The 25,954-nt window shown below is 40.6% G+C and overlaps 1 protein-coding gene across 12 annotated transcripts in view; it reads right to left on the bottom strand.

Moving 5' to 3' along the window:
* The window catches only part of TBC1D1 (TBC1 domain family member 1), a 341,861-nt gene that overhangs the window by 43,895 nt on the left and 272,012 nt on the right, over positions 1–25,954 (bottom strand). For all 12 annotated transcript variants that reach the window (XM_007496571.3, XM_056802524.1, XM_007496573.3 and 9 more), the window contains 2 exons: positions 8,842–9,086; positions 4,424–4,583 (listed from right to left, as the gene is read on the bottom strand). In XM_007496571.3, the coding sequence (XP_007496633.1) occupies positions 4,424–4,583; positions 8,842–9,086 (405 nt within the window). The remainder of the gene's footprint in view (positions 1–4,423; positions 4,584–8,841; positions 9,087–25,954) is intronic.

Below are 25,954 nucleotides of genomic sequence, written 5' to 3'. Positions count from 1 at the left end.
CAACCCTTTAATTTTTAACCCTTACAAAGATCAACTCACAAAACTATCCTCATTTCTATGTATTATAATGATTGTTTCGTCAATAAGCATTTATTAAGCACCAATTATGTGCCAGGCTCTCTGCTAAATGTTGGGGACACAAAGAAAGGCAAAAGATAGTGATACCCCTGAAAAGAACAGCAGCAATAAAATAGAACATTATGGGCACAAAGTTACCATACCATGCAAGAGACCAAGAACCATTATCAAGTGACTTCAAAGTAATTTGGAAAGAAGACAACAAATGGGAGTATGTTCTCTGCTCATGCTTAGGGAGAGCAAATGTCATTAAAATATCAATATTTTGCAAATTAATTTGCAGGTTTACAGCTTTACCAATAGGCTACTATATAGAATTAGCTGAAGTTATAATGAAAACTATCTAGAAAAGCCAGGAAGAAAAACTGGGACAGAGGGACCAACCTGCTAAAATTTCAAAATGGACTATAAAGCAATAACCCTAAAAACTCTATGGTCCTGGAAAAGAAACTCAGAAATAGATCAATGGGAGGAAATAAAGAAACCAGAAATAGAACAAGTTGCATATATAGATTTGTGTTTACTAAACCCATGCTTAAAAATTACAGGAGAATGGAATCATTATTTAAATAAAAACTGCTAGAAAATAACAAGAGAGCTATATAGCCAAAAAAGAAAAAGGAATAGGAGTCAACTGGATCCATACATTACACCATCCTGCCCTTGATGCTTGCTACCTTGTAGAACCTCAGGCTAGTTACAACCAGCTTGGGTCACAGTTGTGAAAAAACGGAGGAGGGGGGTGCCAGATAGTCTAAATTTTAAAGTCCCTTCCAGCTCTCTGTCTATGGGTCTATGATCTATCTGTCACAATAAGCTAACTGGACCAATAATTAATTTATTTCTTTAATTCTTAAAAATAAAAGAAAGAAAAGAAATCAGCATAAGTAGAACTAAAAAGCTTGGCATGATAAGGAAAAAGTAATACAAGATTGGCTCTAGCATGTGCACTATGAAGGAACATTAAAAGTCAGGAAAGGGAGTTGGGTCCTGATGTGATAGAATGTGATGTAGACAGACAAAAGTGAGGAGAAAACCATCAGGGGCCTGATGCAGTAACTTAAGCGTATGATGTAAAAGATCTACACCATTCTGGACATTATGAACAAATGATCAAAACTTTTTTTTGGATAGAATAAAGGGGATGAAGGAGACAGAATGAATGTGCCAAGATTTCTAATGGAGGAGGCCAAATTAATGTGATACTATAGACAGAACTGGAAAAGACTAGAAAGGAGGGGTTTGGGTTTGGTTTGTTTTTTTGGAGGGGGAGAAGATCTGTGCTTGGCTTTGGACATACTGAGTCAAAGGCTGCCGTAGGAAGTCTTGAAGATAACTAGAAACAGTAGATGAGAGGCAGAGATTCCAAAGTCTTCCACATTTAGGTGATAGCTGAAGCCTTGAGAGTAGGAGCATTCTCCACAGGGGAGAGTAGAGATGGAGGCTTATTGGGTACCAAGAGTCAGCAGGCAGTGGAGGAGCCAACGAGAGACACAGCAGAGGAGCAACAGCAGATGGGAAAAGAATGAAGAGTCCTGTATTCCAAAGTCCACATACAAAGGAAGCCGCTTTAGGAACTACTGAATGCTTCATTACTACTGAATCCTTCAGATTTAAGAGGAGTCAGTGAGAAAATAGTGCTAGAAACAAGTATCTTAATAGCGAGGTTTTGAAGAGAATGGGTTAAGTCAAGTCAACAAGCATTTAAGTCCCTACTCCTGTCAGGCACTGTGCCAAGTGTACAAAGAAAGAGGGGGGAAATCAAACCAACAACCAAACTCCTCGTTCCTACTCCCAAGAAATGCAGTCTCGCAGGCAGACGATATGCAAACAGCTGTGTCCAAAGGATACAAACGGGGAAAGGGGCCAAGTGAAAGGGCTCAGGAGAGGCTTCCTACAGAAGGTGGAATTTAGCTGGACTTGAGGGCCGCTAGGGAGTGCAGATGGCACAGAGTAGTACAGGTGTGGGGAATGGCCAGTGGAAGTCCAGGGCTGCATCACGTGTAAGAATGACAAGGGGACTGGAGTCACTGGATCTCGGAGCCCACGGCGGGGAGTAAGTACAAGATCTGATGAGCTGGAAGGGCCAGGCTGGAAAGGGCTTTAGAAGCCACGTGGAGAGTCTGATGTTTGATCTAGAGATGGTAGGGAACCACTATGGCTTACTGAATTTGGGGGGTGGGAGGGGTGATGCCATCAGGAAGATCTGCCCTCTAGGAAGATCAGTTCTTGCAATAGTCCAGGAATGAGGAGATGAAAGTTTGGGTGGCAAGGTCACAGGAAAGGAAGGGTCTTAATATAAGCTGTGCTATGGTGATAGAAATACCCTCCTATTGTAGCTGTATTTGTTCCAAAGAGATTTAACTTGCACAGGAGGTGGAGCTAAGATGGCTGCATAGTAGCAGGAGCCTTCTGAATCTTCTTCCAACTGATATTTACAAAGTGTCTCAAAAGGACAGAAATTAAAATCAGACAATTAAAGGGGCTCTCCCATGGGATGCAGCCTTAAAGGTAGGTGGTGTTTGTGGATTCCCACACTATAAGGGGGTGAAACTGCACTTATCAAAGCACAAGCTGATCACCCCTCCTCCACACCTCCTACCCCACCAGAGTCAGAGAGAGGGATGGGGCAATCTCTAAATTCTTGGGGCTGCCTAAAAGCACCACAGGCTTACCCCTGAGGGCAGTGCAAAGATCTGGCAGTGAGATATGGGACCCCGAGCCTGGGTAGTGGAGGGTGAAGCTTGGGCAGAGACAGGGCTGGACATAGCCAAGGCAGTAGGGGCTGGAGAAAGATAGCCTCAGGACAAAAAGCTTTAAAGTTCGCTGCACAAAGAAAATCACATTACCTGTCCTCACTCAGGCTTTTGACTAGGAAGGGAAGATACTACCAAGACAAAGCCCTGTGAGACAGAAGCTAAGAAAGCAATCAACTCGCAGGAACCCCAATCTACTAGTGGCAAACAAAATAAGCAGCAGCAAAAACAAGCTCTTGACCCTGGATAATTTCTATGGAGAAAAATGAGTAAAATACAGAAGCAACAGCAAAGGGTGACAAATAAGCAAACATCCAAACTTTCAAAAGAAAATGGAAATTGGTCACAAGCTCTTGAGGAACTGAAAAAGGAGAAAAATGGGAAGAAAAGTGGGAAAAAGAAATCAAAGTAATACAAAAAGAAAATAGCAGCTTAAAAGATTAAAATTGCCCAGATGGAAAAAGAGGCACAGAAATCAAATGAAGTAATAAGCAAACTGGAGGCCAGAATTAACCTGCTGGAAGCCATGAAAAGCAGGATAGACTAAACTGAAAAGGAAAATCAAAAGATCATAGCTGGAAATCAGTCTTTAAAGACTAGAATTGGGCAAGTAGAAGCTAATGAACTCATGAGACAGCAAGAATTAATAAAGCAAAAACAAAAGAATGAAAAAATAGAAGGGAACATGGAATATATCTCATTGAAAAGACGAATCACCTGGAAAACATCAGGAGAGACAATTTGAGAAATATTCATCTACCGGAAAGCCTAGAACAAAATAAAAGCCCTGACATCATATTACAAGACATTATCCAAGAAAATTGCCCTGATATTCTTGAGGGGAAAATAGACATTGAAAGAATTCATAGATCACTCCTTACCTTAAATCCTCAAAAGACAACCCCCAGGAACATTATAGTAAAATTTGAGAGCCAGAAAGAGACAATTCAGATATCAAGGAGCCCCAGTCAGGGGTTTTACAGAATTACACAGGATCTGGCAATATCCACATTAAAGGACCTCAAGGCTTGGGATATGATATTTAGGAAAGCAAGAGAATTGGTTCTACAACAAAGAATCACCTACCATCAAAACTGACTACATACTTTCAGGGGAAAGTATGGGCATTTAACAAAATAGAAGATTTCCAAGCATTCCTAAAGAAAAGGCCTGAACTAAATGGAAAATTTGATGTCCAAATATAAAATTCAAGAGAAACATGAAAATGTAAACAAGAAACAGGAAAAAAAAAATTTAAGGTCTTCAGTAAGGTCAAATTGTTTATATTCCTACATGAAAATGATATTTGTAACTCCAAGGAGATTTAACCTATATTATTCCAAAGTCCTTTTGGGGAAAATCTATAGCAGTTATCAAAAAATGGGGGAAAAAAATAAAAATTAAAAGTGCAAGGTACTCTGTCTAATTTAATCTTGGGATTTGAAACAATATAAGAATCACGGAATCGTGGGATATCATACCTTTAAATAATGTATAAGTAACAATCAAAGCTATAGCAGAGAGTGAGCAAAATTTTTACCTACCACAGTATACTGACTATCCAGAAATAGCCTGGAAAAAAAACTCACCAAAAACTCTGGCTACAAATCCTAATGGAAACTGGGATGCAAACATGGTAAGAAACCAAGGGGCAGCGTAAAGGCTGGGGCCAATTTCATGTTCTTCCAGGTGACTATAGAGATCTCTGTGGTAATCGTGAAGAAGTCTTGAGAGCTGGTACATCTGGATCTGCAGGAATATAGAAACTATTTGAATGTATATGAAGTGCTAATATACACATAGTAATGAACTTACAAATATGTTTTATCTATTTGTTGGGAAAAGTATCTTGTAATTAAAGGCTCAATATGCAATCACTAGAACATCAGAAGTTCAATTTGAATTGCAGAACTTACACCAACTATCACATGGATGTACGTTATCCCATACCAAGTGACTTAATTTCCTGCCATTTCCCATTTTCACCAGACTAGAAAAAATATCATCTCTCCATCACAGGCACATTCTGAATAAAACTGCCTTAACATAGTTGTTTTTTTAAAATAAAAGTATTATTGACATTATAACCACCCTTCCCATTCCTGCCCAATAAGCAGCATCAGTGTGTTTTGTTAGTTAGTAAGCTGGTTTCAAAGGCAGAAATATTTTGGTTCTAAGTGTGTGACCATAAGCAAATCTGTCAACCTCTCTCAGAGTTCCAGACACCATCCCCAGCCTATATATAGATTTAAGAAAATTATAGCTGTTCAAATCTGGCCATAGACACTTCCTAATTGTATGACCCTGGGCAAGTCACTTAGCTGCCACTGGCTTGCCCATACTGTTCTTCTGCCTTGGAACCTGGAACCAATACACAGTACTGATTTTAAGACAGACAGAAGGTAAGGGTATATCTATCTAATATAGCATAATAATATATATGAATATATATTAAATATACAGAGAGAAAGGGAGAGGAGAGAGAGAGAGGAGTGTGTGTGTGTGTGTACTGTATTAAGCACTTTACAATTATCTCATGTGATTCTCACAACAGCGCTGGTAGGCAGGTACAATTATTTTTTTACTTTTTAAAATAATTTATTAAATATTTTATTTTAATAACAAATTTCCACACAAGTTTTTTAAAGTCATACGAACCATATTTTTCCCTCTCTTATTATCTTATCCCTCTTAGAACCAGCAGGTGCAATTATTAATTTCCTTCTTATAAATGAGGAAAAAGAGGAAAACAGAAGTCAGTGATTTGCCCAGGGTCACACAGCTATTGTGTGTTTGAGGCCAGATTTGGCCTAGATCTCCTAGCCTCCAAACCCAGCACTCTATCCATTTCACCACCTACTTCCTATATGAGTTCCAGACAAAATGGCAATCTGCATTGCTGGCTCACACTGGGAGTTTCCTATGTGAATGAAATCAGAAAGTCCAGACTAAATACTACCCCAGATCTAAAAATTGCAGTAAACCACTGCTGACCAAATTATAAATTAATACATTGTTTCTATGAAACTAACTGCCCCCTTGAACTCTTGTTACCTAATGTGTACTTGTGGAATCCATTTTTTTTCTTTTTTTATTGTCATGTAAAATTTAGTGGAATCAATGAATGAAATGAAGCAGGATGTGCTCAGAGGAGCATATGCAGAGTTCTCCTAAAAAATCCCACCCATTTCTCCAAGGAGGTCTTGCATCTCAAAGCTGGTAACTCAAAATCTTGTAACTGCAGCACAAGAGTTTCAAGGTACTTTTTCATTAAAACTAAATTATTTGGGGATATATTGCCTGACTCAGGAAATCCATTTTGGTTTCTTTTAGGTCTGAACCAAGACCATTGCTTATTTTCTTTGTAATCAATCTTATGGAATAAGCAAGTGTTGTATAAATTTATTAAGAAAACCGTGACCCAGAAGAGTACTGAAGCTCCAACCCAAATCTAAATATGGGGAGGTCAAGGGAGCTCAGCAGGTCTAGGGATGAGTCTGGACTAGGTTAACCTGTATAGCAGGGCTCTTTCTAGCTGGGTCTTAGCCTTAGTCTGGATAAATACTCCTAGAACCAACTGGCAAAGAAGCTCCAGACAGGGCTTAGCGGGGTTAAGAAGGAACAAAAATTTTCTGAGGCTGTCATCTCATTTTAGCATCTCCATGTAATAAGGGTCTAAAATGGACAAAAAAGAATCGTCACCACTAAAAAAGGTAATGTAACGTCATAAACAAGCTACGTAAATTTCACAAACTTTGCTTCAACATCCTATAATTGGTTTCATGGCTGCTAAAAGCTCGCATTTCTGGCCTTAAAATGTTAAATTAATGATAATGTGAGGAGAAAAGGAGAATCCGAAGGTACTTGTGGAAAGTGCTAGTTGGGCCAAAAGTTTTTTGGTGGATGAAAGCTAGTCCTTTTATGAGATTCTTATTCACTGGGGTTCAGAACTCAAGTTGAGAAAGTTTTTAATGGCTTAAATCTGATGCCTTGAAAATATTTGGCTCCAACTTATCCCTCTCGAGATCTTTCTTAATAACTTGTTTGTATTGTGCACTAGAGAAGCCCAAGTTACATCAAATCTTCCACTACAGTTTTTATTTCAGCTTCCCTGAATCTTAAATTCATTTGCCTTACAAGGAAATAGGAAGAAAAGATTCATTTCCTTTTTTTAAAAATAGGATTAATGCAGATCAAGAGGATGGTGTGGCTATGATTTCCTCAGATATCAGCAAAGCTTCTGATAAAGAATCTCATACTATTTTTGTAGAGAAGATGCAGAGGCACGGATTAGATTAGAATGCCACCAGATGGATTCCCAGTTGGGCGGATGGCTAGACTCAAGAAATAGAAATGAATGCTTTGATTTCAGTGTGGCAGGAGGTCCCTGGAGGAGCCCCCAGACCTGCGTGTGGCCCTATGCAGTTTGATGTGTTTGTCAGTGACTTGGATAAAGGTATAAATGGCATGTTTGTCAGATCTACAGGGGACATGGGGCTGAGGTCTGAAAGGATGTCGACAGGCTGGAGGGCTGGACTCTATTAAGATGCAATTCAAAGGGGCAGTCAGGTAGCACTGTGGATAGAGCGCCAGGGTCCAGAGGACCTGGTTTCAAATCTGTGGGACCCTGGACAGGGCATTTAACCCCAACTGCTTGTACCTAACTGCTCTTCTGCCTCAGAATCAATACTGAAACTAAGACAAAAAGTAGGGGCTTCAAAAAAAAAGGTGCAATTCAATAGGGATAAATGGAAAAGTCTTGCACTTGGGTACAAAATAAATCATTCTTATAGGTATTAGATGGGAGTGACAGGAAGAGACAGTTGTTTTTCAGAAAAAAAAATCTGAGGGTTTTAGTAGACTACAAGCCTCTGGCAGCCAAAATTCTGTGACCTTGAGCTACACGGAAGGGCCTGGCTTCCACAAAGAGGGGTGTCTGCATTCATCTGGAACATGTTCGGGCCCAGCCACCATGATCTAAGGACACAGGAGAGCTGACAGTGTCCAGGAGGGTGGCTGGGACAGTCTGGAGTCTGAGTCCCAGGAAGCTCGGGGAAGAAGCCAGGCCTAGTCGGCCTGGAGAAGCCTGGAGGGTGGGGGGGAACACATCAGAGCTCTCTGCAAGAATCAGAAGGGGGGTCTTGGAGCAGGGATGAGGCGGATTCTTTCAGGATCTTGGGTAGACCCAGGAGCCATGGGGAGAAGCTTCAAAGTAGTCTGTGTGTGGCCCAACAGACTCCCCCACTGGGATGGTGAGGTCCTCATCCTTGGAAGTCTTTGAGGCTGGACGACTGACCACTTGCTGGACAGGGTACAGGGAGGGCTGCTTTCATGAATGGGCTTGACTAAAGGTCTTTTCTAGCCTTCCAATTCTTTTTTTTTTTTAATTCTCACCATCTGTCTCAGTATCCCCTTCTACAACAGAAAAGCAGCAAGGCCTAGGCAATGGGAGACTAAGTGACTTGTCCAGGGTCACACGTCTAGGAAGCATCTGGGGTTACATTTGCACCCAAGACCTCCAGTCTCTAGGCCTGGCCTTCTCTCCCCGGTGCTACCTGGCTTTCCCCAGCCCTTCAATCTTAGAAGTCTGTGAGAGTACATCAAACACAGATCTCCCTTCTCTGAAGCCCTGCAACCTCTCCCTATCACGTGTATCCGGGAACAGGATTCCTTGTGCTGTTATTTATCTGGGTGGCTAGCTAGCATAAAGTAGAGAGAGCTGGACTTCGAGGAGGTAGAGCTGAGATCCAATCCTGCCTCCCAGGAGTTCTACCTGGTGGCCCCGGACGAGTCACCTCACTGCTCTCAAGCCTCAGTCTCGTCCTCTGTCAGAGATAATAATGACACCCACCTCCCACGGGCTGTTGTGAGGATCGAATGAGACAATAAGCGAACTCTCTGCCCACCCGAACGGGCCCTCCGAATGCTGGCTGGGGTGGCGTCTCCCCAGAGGGGCGGCCCCCTCAGGCTTTTCCCCTCCCACACACGGAGAAGAGAGCCGTGCTACCTGTAAGATGATCATGTCCGGCCGATACTGCTTCCGGAGTCCCATGTCGAACATCAGAAACTTCAGCATCTTAAAGGCATCCTCTTCGCTCATGTGAAGGAGCAGCACGCCGGCCACGAAGCTCAGGCCCTGGCAGTAGCCCACCTCCGGGTCCAGGAGCGAGTAGGCCTTGAGGATGTTGTAGAGCGACAGCTGCCCCGCCCCCAGCTGCGCCGAGAAGTACGGATGTGTCGGGAAGGTGCGGCCTGCGGAGACAACGCGGAGCGGTCAGGACCCTCAGCCCTGGGGACCTGGGGCCTGACCAGAGAGGGAGAGGGAAACTCGGGGGATCTCAGCCCTGGGGATCTGGGGCCTGACCAGAGAGGGAGAGGGAAACTGGGGGATCTCAGCCCTGGGGATCTGGGGCCTGACCAGAGAGGGAGAGGGAAACTCGGGGGATCCCGTCATCGTTTAAGTCCGCTTTAAACATCCTTTGTACCAGAGAAACGAGGCAAGCACCTGCCCGGCCTGCTGGGCCCGCGTGGGCCAGGCTTTTTTACCCATTATAATCTGTCATTTTTACTGCTTGTTTCTTTATATCGTGACTCAGGTTAACGTCATTCACACTCACTCTGGCGGGCTGCCTCAACCCTCAAACAGGGATTGCCTCTTCCCTCCGCTGTAACCACTCCGCCTTTGGCCATTATTTTATAACAGCCTCTAACCCCCAAGAGTTAGCGTGATCAGCGCCACCTAAAAGGCTGACACCAAGACCTAATCAATCGGCTTTTGGCCAGAATGGATCCATCTTGTGGATTCTGCCGTCTGATTCCTACACCAATAAGCCTCTGCAGATACTTTTTCTCCACAAAAAAAGTTCTGAAATGCCTTGAAGAGCGGCAGAGATTGTCTTCTAAACAAAACACGCACCGCTTTGAAAGGAGGAAACGAGTCCCACTCCCCTGACGAGTTCAATGAATGCCAATAGATACACTCCTTTGTGCTACTCTTATTATGATAGGTGTGTTTGTTTTCGTTTTGTATTTTTCCTGATGTTCGTGGCTGGTCCCCAAGGAACGAGAGGCTCCTTATGGTCAGGCCTTCCTGGACGCTGGTCTCCTTAGTACTCAGATCGAGCCCTACAAGCAGGCATGCGTACCATTTGTTAATAATGCTGACAATGACTATTTTCATTAGAGATACTGTTCCATTGCTAAGCATCCCAGGCTAGATTGACACCAAAAATCTCTTTCCTGTATTATGAGATTGCTCTAATATCTCTTTTTTATTGTTAGAAAATAAGATCCTATAGGGGGAGGCCAGAGGCTAAGAAATGATGACAGTATTTTTAAAACATCATTTTCATACTTTTTTCTTTATTTTTTAAAATCCTGAACTTGTCTTAGTGTCAATTCTAAGATATGAAAGTGGCAAAGGTGTAGGCAATGGAGGTTAAGTGACCTGTCCTGATAGCTAGAAAGTGTCTAAGGCCAGACTTGAACCCAAGTCCTCTCCACTCCAGGCCTGGTGCTCCAGCCACTGTTCCACCTAGCTGGCCCAATTTTATTACTTCCATGTATATACTAGAATGAGGCTGAGAGTGTTGCTTGGCACCATCTATAGAAAACTTGCCTTAATGAGTAAAAGCAGGTACTCCGAAGGTCAGCCAGTCTAACTCCCTCAGCTTCACTGACAGAGGCTAGGCCCAGAGTGACCCTTTTTTAGCACTTAACCTTTGACTACCTCAGTTAATGATAAAATAAGGATGATAATAGCACCTCCCCACCCACCTAGCACCCGTGGTTGTGGAGACCAAATGGGATATTCGGAAAGCCTAGTTCCGGGCCTACAGAGCAGGTATTTAATTAATGCTTGCTTCCTTGGTATTTATTAAGCACTTAGACTTGCCCATGGTTACACAGCAGGGTAAGTGGCAGAGGTGGGATATGCACCCATGTCCTTTGATCTGGAGCCAATGAATGCATTGGAGATAATGTGAAAAGATTTTGTCAACCTAAGTGCAATACATATACATATACATATATATATAGAAATAAATTTATATAGCTATTTTTATTTGCATTATTTAAATATTTATTATATAGCATATATATTTAAGATACATTTATATGATTACTGAATAGTAATGATTGGCTTAGGAATGATCATCCATCCTTTACTCTCCAATTCAAGTGTTGACTTCTAAAGAATTCTTCCTGGATCTACAAGATTTACAATTAACCTCCCCACCCCCACCTCCCACAGTTTGAGTAGTCCTTTCTCTCCCTTCTAAAGCCTTCATGGTGCCATATTACGGACAATTATCTGCTTGTGTTATAGCCTCAGGCCGTAAGCTCCAGTTGTTTAAACCATGGGCCTTCCACAGCATATGGTTCCACAAACAGAAGACTTAGTGACTATTTGAATGAATGAATGAATGAATAAACTGAATTGAATTGGAGAATTTTAGACACAAGCAAAGTAATCTAACCCATTTACTTTACAGATGAAGAAGCCTTCCAGGAAGCATCTTGTCACAAAAGCAGAACTAAAACTCAAGTTTTTTGGGTCCCAACCCAATGTACTTTCCATTATAATTAGCAGAAAAAGATATACTCCCAGAATCTATTCTGATGATTACAAATCCCAAGTTAATAGGATCAAAATAATGATTAATTTTTAAAAGACTATTCTAAAGCTCAACTCTTTTTTCTTCCTCTTACATTTGAACTTTTTAACTATTACAACTCAAAAACAACAAAAAAGATGGGGGAAAAGTGTTGTAATATTTTACAGATGTTGCCATAGATGCACCAGTAAACATATTTAAGCTTATATTACTTAACTAAAATGTAAACTTCCCCATTTCAATTCTATTTTTTAAAAAGATCAAATTTTCTTTTCAACATCAAGCCTCAGTTTGCATCTATTCAGAGTCATATTTTCAGTGGGAATGGTTTCACCTTTGCTTACTGAGACATTTTCTTTTTCTGTCATCCTTTTAATGCTAAATTAGTCAGCAAATAGGAAAGGAACAGAGGTTCTCTGAAGCAGGAAAGGATAATTTATTTCCTGAGTTAGAATTCTGTTTACACTTCTAATGTGAAAGAGAATTTAAGTGGTTCTATCATTTCAACAGTAGCGCATGGAAAGTGTTAGCTGAGCCCAAGTCCTTGCTATGAAATGCTTGCCATACATTAACTTGAAAATATTTTTATTCAGACTTTAAAAACAGAACCTTTTGTTTAAAACTGAATTATTAGTCTTAACAACAGTAAATACAACCTAAAACTATGGATTTCCTAGTTGTTCTACTTACCTCATAGGAGAGTGGAATGTAAAAAGGCTTGGTCAAAGACATAAAGTGATGTGAAAATGTGAGATAATACATTGTTATATATTCTTTTTATTTTTTTGAGGTAAAGAGGGTTAAGTGACTTGCCCAGGATCACACAACTAGTAAATGTCCAAAGCCAGATTTGAACTTAGTAAAATGAATCTTCTTGATTCCAAGCCTAGTGCTCTATCCTCTGAACTACCTAGATGCTCTGATAATATATACTTATTAAAGGAACTTCCGTTTGGCAAAAAACAAAAATGGCCAGTTTTGAGGCATCCCATGACGTTTTTATTTTATTTTTGTGGATCCTGGGAGAAGGAAAAACAACCATTTCTTTGTTTAATCTTTCTTTATTTAATCTTTTCTTTATTTAATCTGCATAGAGATTAAAAATCAGATTTCAAATGAACTTTTAAAACTCACTAGAAATCTAAATCTCACCCATTAAATCTCACTTGATTTGGGACTTCTGGTGCTTGTGGAACAATATAGGGCTCACATGGTTTCTACCAAGGGGGAAAAAATTAATCTGGTTTCATTGAAAGGTCTATGAATCTCAAACTTACAGTGAACAAAATAAAGCTGAAAACCAGTCAACTTTTATCTGGTATACAATTTCAGAACTTGAAATAACTTTTACAGCATAAGCTAAAATCATCAAACTGCACCCAAATGTTCTTGGTTGTGTTTTTTGTTTTTTTCCTGAGACACAGACAGGTTGTGAGCTGCTGACTGTGTACAGTTACTTAATGACAGAGTCTGTACCTTAAATGAAATTTTCTGACTTTAAGGCCTTTGCTATTCTTTGCAGGGCTGTTATAAGAAAAGTACTTTGTAACCTCTAAAGCATTTTAGGCACACAAGACCTTATTAGCCATGGAATACAAGCATTATCTATGACATAATATCTCAAATAGAGAGTAATCATTTAAAACTGTCAAGGTTTGATTTGGTTTTCCATCACCTATCCATCATTAAATTACAACTCCAAGCATAAACACCCAATTCATGTCTATGCCCTTATCTTCCTTGAAGTCAGTCTTCCCCCTCTTTACTTTCTTTCTTTCTTTCTTTGATCCTTCCCTCCTCTCTTCATGCAATAGAAGGCATCATCTGGCAAAATGTATAAAATGTCTTTGGTGTTTCCATTTCTCTGGAAGTGAACATTCACAGGTAATTCTTCAAATATTAAGTCTGTATTTATTTTTATATATATATATATGTGTATATATATATGTGTATATATATATACATATATATACACACACACATATAAATGTTCTCTTGGTCCTACTCATTTCACTTATTACTCATGTAATTCTTTCCATATTTTTAAAAAAATTAATCTGATCATTTCTTACAGTGCAGTAATATTCCATCACAATTATATACCACAATTTGTTTAGCCGGTCCCCAATTAAAGGATATCCCCTTGATTTCCAGTTCTTTACCAACACAGAGAGCTGCTATAATTATTCTGGAACATACAGGCTCTTTTCCTTTTCACCCAAACCAGTGTGTTAGTGTCCCCAACTTTCTATACCCCCTCCAACATTTGTCATGTTGCCCTTTTCTCATTTTAACCAAGCTGATGGGTGTGAGATGATATCTCATAATTGTTTTGGTTTGCTTTTCTCTAATCAGTAGTGATTGAGAGCATTTTTTCATGTACCTATATCTAGATTTGATTTCTTCATCTGAAAACTATTCATCTTTTGCCCATTTATCAATTGAGGGGGTGGCTCTTAATCTCTAATAAAATCCAACAAAGTTCTCTATACATTTTCGATAAGAGATCTCTGCGAGGCCGTCTATAAAAATTCTCCTCTAATTTTCTGCTTTCCTTCCAATCTTAACAACATTAGTTTTATTTGTACAAAACTTTTTCCATTTAGTGTTCTCAAAATTATCCATTTTACATCTCACAATGCCCTCCACCTTTTGTTTACTCATAAATTCCTCTCCTATGAATAAATCTGATAGGTAATATTTCCCGTTTTAAATTGATTATGATACCTCCTTTTATGTCTAGATTATGTATCCATTTTGATCTTATCTTAATCAATGGTGTAATAACCTACACCTAGTTTCTGCCAAACTACTTTCCAGCTGTCCCAGAAATTTAACAAATACTGATTTCTTATCTCAATAGAAATGTTTCTGTCCAATAGAAGGTTACTCTAACCTTTTACTATTATTGTTTGTTATGTATGTATCTGGTCTGTTTTATTTCTTAGCCTGTACCAGATAGGTTTGAAAATTAATGCCATATAATAGTTTAAAATCAGATATTGCTAAATCTCCTTTCTTTACATTTTTTCATTAATTCTTTTGCTATTCTTGATCTTTTGTTCTTTTAAATGAATTTCATTATTTTTAAGTAGTTCAATAAAATAATTTTCTATGATCTAATTGGGATAGCATTGAATAAAAAAGATTAATTTAGGTAGGATTGTCATTTTAAATTATATTGGCTCTGTCCATCCATAGACAATTGCTAGGTCTCCAATTGTTTAGATCTGACTTCATTTGTATAAAAAGTATTTTATAATTAAAATTATTTTCATGTAGTTCCTGTATTTGTTCTGACAGGCATACTCCCAGGTATTTTATTCTATCTATGGTTATTGTATCTCTATTTCTTCTTGCGGGACTTTGTTAGTAATATACAAAAATACTGATGACTTGTGTAGGTTTATTTTAAATCTTGATAAAATTATTGACAGTTTCAACTAACTTTTTAGCTGAACTTCTAGGATTTTCCATGTATACCATCATATCATCTGCAAAAAGAGATTGTTTTATTATCTCTTTGCCCATTCTGGTTCCTTCAATTTCTTTTTCTTCTCTTATTGCTATTGCCAGAATTTCTAATAGTATGTTAAATAACACTGGGGATAACAAGCATCTTCACTCTTGATCTTATTGGGAAGGCTTCTAACATCTTCATTGCAGATAATACTGAGGGTTTTAGGCAGATGTTTCATATCATTTTAAGAAAAATCCACTTAAAACTATGCTTCCAGTGTTTTTAATAGGAATGAGTATTGTATTTTATCAAAGACTTTTTCTGCATCTGTATAACCATGTTTTTTGTTACTTTTGTTATTAATGTAATCAATTATGATGATAGTTTTCCTCATAACAAACCATACTTGCATTTCTGCATAATCCTTAATATCCATATTCTTGGGATACATTGTTGTAGTATCCTAGTATTTTATTTTGGATTTTTGCATCCACGCTTATTAATTAGTCTATAATTTTCTTTCTCTTTTGTTCTCTTCCGGGTTTAGGCATTAATACCATATTTGTTTCACAAGAGGAGTTTGGTATAACTCCTATATTATCCATTATTTCAAGTAATTTATTCAATAAATGTTCTTGTACAATAAACACAACAAACCAAATTTCTGGCTTCGTGGATACTCTATGGGATTTTCCTAAGAGAAAAGCTTTCCCTCCAAGCTCCCTAGCTGGTGAAGCATCTACTTTGTGCCCTAGCCAAACAAGGGCATGGATCAATTTCGTTTCTGCTTGCATCTAAAGGGTATCTATTTACAGTCAATTCCTGGTGAATGAAGGAAGGGCTCTTCTTTGCACCTGGATCTGGAATGGTTTCTCAGACCAATCTTGGAAGCTGAATGACTGCAAATTATGTTCTTTTTTGGACAAATGTTATAATCTGTTTACATTCCTAATGAACAGGACAGATGACAGAAGTGTGCCAAATAGCAAGGAGGATCCTGACAATTGTTTTTTTAATTGTTGTGGATAATCCTCATTAAATGGAAGAGCTGATTGTGTCCAGTTATCATCACAACTTATTAAGTAATTTTAGACATAGAAACAGGTTATCTAACTCTTCAAATTTAAACAGAAATAAGGGACATTTTACAAACTCAAAATAAATGTACTCCATCATCAAGGTGTGCTCTGATGCCATATCACCATGCTGTGGTGACTCTAGCTCCTCCAAGTATGGAACAAGTCACCTGCAGGCTGTGACAGGTCCTGCCATGCTGGGAGGAGGGTTTTGACAATAGACTGTTTCTTGCTCAAGGACCAGCTAAGTTAGAGGGGTGCTTATTGCTAGGAAATGAACAAATTTTTTTTCAACTACAGAAACTCCTGAAGGAAGGACTGGGGGGTTGGGGGGCGTTCATGGCAGTACCTTGGAGATACCAAAATATCACTTAAATCTGCTGAAGTGAGTCTGGTCATATAGTGGGAGAACAGATGGTGATTAGAACTGTGATCACGTTAGTAAAGGAAACTCCACTGACCTACACCGGTTGGTGCCTTCTCTACAAATTATAGTTTTCAGAGAGTCACGGTCTGGAGCCTAACGCTTACTGATTTCAAGACCGGTTCTTGACCCACTATACCAAACTCTTATTTCATGGTAGTAGTGTGAGTGTGTGATAACAGAATTCTTGGCCTTTTTACACTTTGTTAGTTACTTAAGGCACACTGATCATCAGCAAAGTTGGGGTTTCTTTTGGTTATTTTTGCTTCTATTTCATAAGTTTCTTGAATGGTACTCTCCATTCAATGGGACAGGCTGGTAAAAGTACATACTTCTGTAAACACACCTTTCTTTCTAATGGCACACATGTTAGAGCAAAGGCACACAAGCCCTGCAAGAAGAATTCTGAAAGACCAGACTGGGGAGGGGCTGCAGAGGATTTCTGACACCCTACAACGAAAGCCAGTTGAAACTTGCAAAACATCCTTCATCTAACTGTTCGTCAAGGCCTGCATCTTTAAGGTATGTTCTCCTTTATAGCAAGAGAAATTACAGAAATGTCTCTTATTTAATCTTTTTTCTTTCTTTTTTTTTTTAAACCCTTACCTTCTGTCTTGGAGTCAATGACTCCAAGGCAGAAGAGTGGTATGGGCTAGGCAACGGGGGTCAAGTGACTTGCCCAGGGTCACACAGCTGAGAAGTTTCTGAGGCCAGATTTGAACCTAGGACCTTCCATCTCTAGGCCTGGCTTTCAATCCACTGAGCTAGCCAGCTGCCCCCTTTCTTTTTTCTTTTGTATCACCCACAGATACAAAATAAGGTTGGATGAGATGACTAAGTCATACCTTGAATTGGTTGCAAAGTACTCTGGAAATGAAAAATTAGTATAATAATTATTATTACATACAGAAAGTTATTATCTTTAAAAAGAGGCATGTGGCAATTTTTCTCTCCTGTGCACCAGGGTAAAAATGTGTCAGGATGAAGAAACAGTCAGATATACATCAAGAGGGGAGATAATTACGACATATTGCTAGAAGCTCAAGTTCTGAGTGGCTTTTTATTGAGGGACTCCTACCCTCTTTCTCAACTCTAGATTATCCTGGGGAACTTCACTATATTCTGGAGGCTGATTTGTAGAGAGGCTGCTTCTCATTTGCATTTTTGAGGTAAGGATCGCACTAACTCTTAAGTATCCATGGCCTCTCTCCTTTAAAAATATCTATATCATGTTTCTGCTCAGTTTTGGAACAGGCCCACGACAAATTCCTTTTTAGCCACTCCCTCAACTCCATATGTGTTCACCATGCTTCAGCTGCTTTACTACTGCTGAAACGAGAAGTTATTTTTGCCCCATTTACTATGTGTCAGCCACTAGGATAAGCCCTTCACAATTATTATCTCAATTGGTTCTCACAACAACCCTAGGAAAAAGGTATTATTTTTATCGCCATTTCATAAATGAGGAAACTGAGGCAAATGGTGTAAGTGATTTTCCCAGAATCACACCGCTACTAAGTGTGTGTGAAGTCAGATATGAACTCGGGTCTTCCTGCCTCTAGTACTGCTACTCTATCCACTGATCCACTCAGTTGCCCTCATTTTATAGGCGAGGAAATGAGGCCAGAGGCATTCAGCGACATTCTCATGGCCACATGGGATAAGAAATAAAGGCAAGATTTGAAGCCAGCCCTCTGTACCATACTGGTTCCCCAGCAGAGAACCAAATATGGCTGAGTATCCAGTATCTTTTGTCTGTCTCATTGGCAAAATGGCCTGGGAGCTCCTAGTTGGGTCTTTAGGAGAAGGGTTCTTGATCTTTTTGTATCATAGACTCCTTTGGGAGAATGATAATGTTGATATATTCTTTTTTTTTCCAATTAAATTTTATTTTGGCTCCCCACTCCCCAGTTATATATAAAAAAACAATTTCCAATATTTTCCAAAGAATTTTGAAGCTCATGGATTCTTAAGTGTATAAAATAATATGGGGTTACAGGGAAACTCATTATTTTTAAATACAATTATCAGCATTTTTGTTTTTAAGTTAAAGGGCTCCAGGTTAAGAATCTCTTGCTTTAGGGGGTAGGTACTTAAGTCTACAAGCCTCTTCATGAACCACTTCTAGGGACTTAGTGCAGAACCCTGAGCAAAGGACTTAACCTTTCCAGGTCTTTTTCATCTGGGAAAAATAGAAAGAATCATGTCTAAAAGATCTCTGAGCTTGCTGTCTAGCTTTAAAAGTCTCTGAGTCTGTGCCATTCCAGAATTATTCAGTTTGGTCCAAAGAAACTGCTGCTCAAAGAAAAAAAACCATGTATGCATCATTGTGTTCAGAGAAATGAGGAGAGAAAAGAAAGGTCAAAAGGCATAGTTCTCTTAGGCAACTTCACTAATAAATTATGGGATGATTTTACTCCTCTGTTTTATTTATTTATTTTTTAGGTCTGTGCCTTCTGTCTTAGAATCAATAGTATCTGTTTCCAGGCATGGGGGTGGTATGGGCTGGGCAATGTGGGTTAAGTGATTTGCTGAGGTCCCCCAGCTAGGAAGTGTCTGAGGTCACATTTGAACCCAGGTCCTCCCATCTCCAGAACTGGTTCTCTCTGCAATGAGACACCCAGCTGCCCCTCACCTTTCATTTTACAAGTGAAAAACGGATGCCCAGAAGAGAATTAAGCTTCTTAATGACAAAAAAACCACCCCAGGACGTGGGGCCAGTTTGCAGCTCCTGCGTCCAGTACCTTCTGGTTCTTTACTCAGTCACAAGCTCTAGGACTTACATCCACCTCTCGCTCCCTAAGCAGCCGCCCAGGCTCTCTTCTTGGACCTCTCTTTTCACTCTTCCTTCTTTCCCTGGGTGATTTCTGGGGTTTCCCAGGCAACTTTAAAGCAGAGCCGGCTCTCCCCCGAACAACAGGCCCGCAGGCCCCAGTGCCGCCTAGACACTGCCAGAGACATTCTGCCGGGGCCTGGACCGTCTCCCTTCCCCATTTCTGCTGAGGACACCAGCGCGCTGCCGGTCACCCAGGGCCATGGCCTCTGGGTCATCCTTGGCTCTTCTTGCTCCTGATCACAGGGCCACTCTGAGGAGGCTGCAGGCTATTCCAAAGAGTCTCTTGAAAGGTTGTCCCCAAGGAAAGAATCTGAAGCACCGTGCGGTGGAGCAGCCAGACGCGCTGACCCTGGAGTCACCGAGACCCGAGTCCAGCGCCTGTCTGAGACGGTGGCGAGCTGTGTGAGCCTGAACCAGTCCCGTAACCTGTCTGCCCCAGGGCTGCCATCTATATAACATGGGGCTCATAATGGCACCAGCCTCTGAGGCTTGTTCTGAGAAACAAATGAAGTGAGACATGTAAAGGGCCCTAGAAATGTGTTGCTTAAATAAGTCGTGTCTGGCTCTCCATGACTCCATTTGGGATTTTCTTGGCAAAGATACTGGAGTGGCTTTGCCATGGCCTTCTCCTGCTCATTTGACAGATGGGGAAATGGAGGCAAACAGGGACTTGCCCAGAGTCACCCAGCTAGTCACATGTCTGAGCACAGATGGGAATGGAGGTCCTCCTGACTCCAGGGCCGGTCCTCTCTCCACTGAACCATCTAGCTGCCCCATATAAATGCTAACTGTTATCATTCTTTTTAGTCTTAAAAAATCTCAAGATTTATTTCTTTTTAAGACTATGTCAAATCATCACTTGAACTGTCATGCTGGCACTGCCAAATTATTATTTTTGATGACAAGATCTCCACAACAGTAGAGGCAAAGGCACACACTTAGAACAATTCTGTTATTTTTGTGTGAACTTTTGAGCATCTCAAACTGTGAGTACACAAACTGATCGCTAATAAAGCTACATCCCAACCTAGACAGATAGCCTTATTGAATGGCAAAATGTTTTCTGACGAAGCCTAGGTAGGATTCTTTGCTGTTTTCTGCCTTTAAGAAAGTTTGATCCCTCATATGGTGTCACCCCAGAGCCCTAGGTTTTCAGCAACAAGATGGAATACAAAACAAAGCTGTTTTCTTGGATTATTAAAAATAGCTCCTTCTGTTACTCCAAGTTCACAACACTTGGCTCTTTGTGTTGGGGCCAAATGCGGCAAACCACCAACCGGGAAAGGAGTGAAGAAAACATTTTTTGCCCTTTTATATTTCAGTCAATATAACAGTTCCCAGTAGATTCCTTCATTTGAGGGACTATCTCAAATACCCATGTATTACCAGGTGGAGCCTTCTTTCTGTGTCACCAACCAAGACAGATAAGAAAACTCTTTTCTTTAAGTCAGACTGTAATCCCTTTGCTGCCAACCACTGGGCAGGTTTTATGGACTTGGGTCAGAATATATTAAATTTCAAGTGGGAAGCACAAATCAATAGTCCATTGACATCTTCCACAGTGGATCCTTCATTCGAAATATGCCTTTAAACTAAAGAGATACTTGTTCCTTTCAAGAATATTTTCTCAGTCATGCTTCCAGAGTGTTAGCACCATTTTCCCATTATGATTAAAACGAATGTGGCACAATGGACACAGTCCTCGAATGAGCAGCTGAAGCTTTCCTGCTTTGGTCCTACTCCCAGCTCAGTCACTGAGGTGCCTCTAGGACCCTGGGAAGCACATGTAGCCAAGGCCTCTTCTTCCAATTTGTAAAATGAAAATTCCTGCTTGGAACCAATTTCAAAAGGATACTGAGGACTTTTAAAAAAACAGTCCTAACAAACTGGAAAACACACTGACTATAAAGCTATAACTCAGGGTGATAGTAAGAGGAGAGGTCCTTTGAATCATCCTGAGAAAGTTAAAATCCTGGGTTCTGCTTTTGGACTTGGAGAGACCATTCTGGAGCAGTAAGTCTACTGGTCAGATGTTTTCGACTCCTGGTAGGCCATTCTCCTCTAGGAACTGCCAGCCAGCCAGATGAAGAAGCAGCAAGTGACTGCTGAGTCTAGGCTAAAGAACTGAGAAAAGTACAGCGTGGGGCTGGGGCTGGGGGGTTGCCACTGAAACCTGGATTGAAAAAATCAAGAGGTAGAAGTGCAAAGAGATAAAGCTTAAAAGTAGCAAGGAGAGTGGCTCAGCCAGTCCTAATGGCACTGGGAGTGCCAAACACTTGGCTTGGATTCGTGGGGAGGTCGTCAGCCAGTTGGCTGGGTGCTTCACAAGGGAGACAGCCCTACTGAGCCAAAGTGGAGGCTGCAGTTGCAAAATAGATATTGCAATAAAAAGGGGTTGTGAGTTAGTTGCCAGTTGATCAGGAGGAAAGTGGTTGCAGAACAAGCCCATCTGAGCTGGAAGGCTGGACTGAGGGGAGGATGGGGTGCTCAGCCAGCTGCTTAGCCACAGAACCTTCCCCAGCCCAGACCTAGAGCTCCAGAATGGTGCCTGGCCAGGTGGCCATCTGGTAAACCTGATAGCACCCCTTCCAGTCAGGCATGGATAGAGTAGGGAGGAAACTGTTTTTGGTCAGAAACTATTCCAATTGATTACATTCTGGGGAGGGCTATGTCAGTGGGGAGTAGACAGGGTTAAGAACCCTCACTCCACATGCTCCAGAGCCCCCAACCCCATGACCACTTGGATCAAAAACCATCAAAAACACTAGTGAATGTGAACCAAATATAGCTTTAAGCAAAAAAAAAAAAAATTTTTTTTTTTTGCTGCAAAAAGCTGTTTATCAGGAAGGCCAGTTTCAAAAAGTGAAGCCAGCTATCCCAAAGGGAGAAATAAAAATCCTGAACACACCAAATAGATTAACTTCATCAACCAAGAATGGGTTTCACAGGACTCTGAGTCACTGGTGGTTGTGCAGTTTATCTACTGACGAGTTTTCTGAGGTTCTGGCAGGGGGGTAGACACAAGAGCAGTTGTTCTAATATTCTGAAACACTGAACCAGCTTCAGTTTTGTAGAATGCTGCAATGTGCTTTAGTACTTCACTGATGAAAAAATTTCCCAAAATGAACCTAGAAGAGACTTCTTAGAAAACCAGATTAAATGACTGATGGGGGGGGGGGGGGTGTGCACAATACTATATAAAAACAACAGTGTTGTTGGGATAGAGAGAAGGGTTTTTTCTCTAGGTTTAGAGGAGGTTTTAGGAAATGAACCCCCAAATGGGTGAGAAGGTTTACAACCAGAGAGGACATTATCTAACAAACTTGGGATGTGGAATAAATATACTGAGCTGGTTTAGTTTAAATGTGGGAGGCAAGGCATAATGCCTCTAGCAGAGTTAGAGGTAAAGCCTGCAGAGGTCAATGAGGAAACTCTATTCCTGAAAACTGAAGGTTGTTTCCAAATAATCTGGCAGAGTATCAGGGGAGCATCTTTAAAGGAAGGTCAGAAGCTAGGGGACTTAGGAGAGACTATCTAGTGGGTCTAGGAGATGGACTTGGCTTAGGGGATCAGGATGGAGAGGAAGGTCAGGTGTCTGGGAAGGAAACTTCAGCTATGAGAGATGGCTAGAAAAGGGACTTTCAGGAGTGGGTCAAGGGGCTTAACAAACAATGGAGCAAAGGAGGTTATGAAACAAAACAGGCTGAATCACAGGCCTGCCCAGATCACATGCCAACTGGAGGAAAGGCTGCTGTCAGTCACAGCTGTGACTCTCAGTGGCTTCTAATAACTGGAGAGCAAACACTACCCAGATGGGATACACACAGTTATGAGAACTGATAAAGTCTCTCGCTATTTAGTCATCTCATTGTGGTTTTCTCCTCCTCCTCCTCCTCCTCCTCCCTTTCAGGGAAAAGTAAATATGTGTAAGATTCAAAAGTAATTTTGCCTATGGAAAAAAGAAATCTACAGAAATAAAATATCTCACTTAAAAGGAAATATATTCCCTCTTTCTTTCCCATTTATTTTTTTAAATGTAGAAATTTACTGTACACACCTCTTTTCAACCCCTCAGTCTCAATCTATTTCTTGCTTCATTTCACATTGGAGAAACATGACGTCATCTGCCCCATTACTCATTACATTAACAAACACAGGCTATTGCCAATTCATGAAAACTTTTTAGTTAGTGGGCTTCACTGATGTCAACTTCACATCATTTATTTTGGGCTGCCATCAAGCAGAGCCACCATCATTCAAAGACAGTGCTCCACTCACGTCAAAAATTTCAGTAAGAAAATTCCAGAAACAAAATGCCTTTTATTGACCCAGATTCCAAGTTCTGCTTTTAGATAGCAGAGTCAGTTTGGAAGTTCCTGGGGCTTCACTGTGACCTGGGTATTGTCCCTGGGTACTAAATGCTCATAGGAGACTGGCATTCACACTATTATTCCTATCTGTGGCAGAGACAATCTAGCACCACTCACCATCCAAGCAGTAGCAGAAATGATAACAAACAGGTCCTCTGTATGGCTGCCATTTCTCTGGGCATCATGCACAATAGCCATGGCTATTTCAAGGATTACCTAGCACTATAGAATGACTAAACATCTCACTTTGAGAAAAGGAGTAATAAAAATGGGAGCTTTTCTCATTCAATTTAATGAGCATTTATTAATCCTTTGTTCCTTCCTTCAAGACTTATTTCAAGCATCATCTTCTACACCATTCTTTCTCCTCTAATGGCCAGTGCCATCCCTCCAAAACCTACCTCCTGTATAAATATAAGGTCCTTGAAAGCAGGAACTTCTTTTTATCTTCATATCCCATCCTCTAGAAGGCCTGGCATAGAGTAGGCGGCACTTTTAAATGCACACTGACTGATTAAGCAGCCAGGAATCCATAGAGGAGCAGATCTCGAGTGAACAAGGCCTGAGTTTAAAACCTACCTGAGACGCTTAACAGTCCTGTGACCCTTAGCAGGCTACTTTATCTCTGTATTTCCTGTTTCCACCTCTGGAAAATGGGAACAATAATAAGGACTCACCTCCCAGGGTTGTGTGAGGAATCTGGAACCTAAAATGGTAAATGGTAGCTGTTCCTCCTCCTCCTCCCGTGTCTTTACCATGCCTCTTACCCTCACTCGTCCTTCCCCTACAGTCTCCTGCTCTAGTGCTAACTATTTCTATTCCTCTTCATCTTCTGCTTCCTCGTCTTCCTCCTCCTCTGCCTTATGATCCCTGGGCTGCCAGGCCCTATTTCCCAGATCTGAGATGAGATCCCCCACTTCTGTCCTTTGTTCCTCCTTATATCTGACAGAAACAAGTTGAAGTCATCGCCCGCACGGACCCTTGAGCACCCGAAGGCAGCCACTCCACGTGTCCCTCTTGCTGGTTTCTGAGCTCCTCCTCACTGGCATGGATGCCCTCCCCAGGGCACAAGGGCTCCAGCTTCTCCAGAAGGGGACATTCTGCACTAATGGGAAATGACCCATCAGAGGTCTGACAAGGGCACAGGACACCGCAACCATCCCCCCCATTCTGAACGCTATGTATATCCACTGGCTATCAAAAATTTAAACAGCAATCATTTTAATCTAGAGAGCTATAATAGGCTTCCAGCAGGGTATGAATAATTCAAAATTTTACAAGCTCTTCTATAAACTTCTAGTGACCTATATGAGAATTTAACTCCCTTGACATAATTTGGCAAGCAGACAAGTGTCTGCCAGCAGGTTGATTTAGTATAGAATTCATCATATATTTTTCTTCTTCAACTGTCTGGCTTTTCTTTACTATTGCTACTTATGCAGTCCTGAAAACTCCAATTTCAGAAACTCCTTTTCATTAGTTTAGCTATCCACTTTTATTAAAGTGAAACCACCATTTATTTAGTGAAAAGGGAACAGTTAAAAGACATATTCAAGAAAATGAGGATAAAGATAAATCTAAAATTTATGTTCAAAAAGAAATGAAATACATTATTTGTTCAAAGTATTTCATCTAAACTGTTTCACTGTTCATTACTTTAAGATGATCATATTTCAACCAATTACCAAGAAAGCAGTGATCTGAAGGACACACTTCCTCCACTTATATAAGAATATCAAGACAATCTATTTAAGAAACAATGGTAAAGGAATTCTAGGTAGGGTCATTTTTACATGTCCATGAATGCCATTTCAACAAAACATTCACCTAAAAAAAGGATGCTTATATCCACACACCCCCCCATATCTGAGAGAGGAAAAGGACCCACATATACAGAAATATTTATAACAGTATTTTTTTTATGGTGGTAAGGAAGTGGATTCTCACAGATTCCTCACCCCACCCCAACCTCTCCCTCACTTAACTAGAGAATGGTTGAACAAAAGATAAATGAGTATACTGGAATATTATTGTGCAATAAGACGAAAGGAAAGGTTTCAGAGAAATCTGGTAAGACTTCTAGAAACTGATAAAATAAAGTGAGTAGAACCCTAACCCTAAAACAATATCAGTCCCAGACCTCAAACTATATTACAAAGCAGCATTCATCAAAACAATTTGGTACTGGCTAAGAGACAGAAAGGAGGATCAGTGGAATAGACTGGGGGCAAGCAACCTCAGCAAGACAGTATATGACAAACCCAAAGATCCCAGCTTTTGGGACAAAAATCCACTATTTCATAAAAACTGCTGGGAAAATTGGAGGACAGTGTGGGAAA

This window comes from Monodelphis domestica, chromosome 6 (genome assembly GCF_027887165.1).
Source record: "Monodelphis domestica isolate mMonDom1 chromosome 6, mMonDom1.pri, whole genome shotgun sequence".
NCBI lineage: Eukaryota > Metazoa > Chordata > Mammalia > Didelphimorphia > Didelphidae > Monodelphis > Monodelphis domestica.
This window is presented reverse-complemented; position numbering and strand designations above follow the sequence as displayed.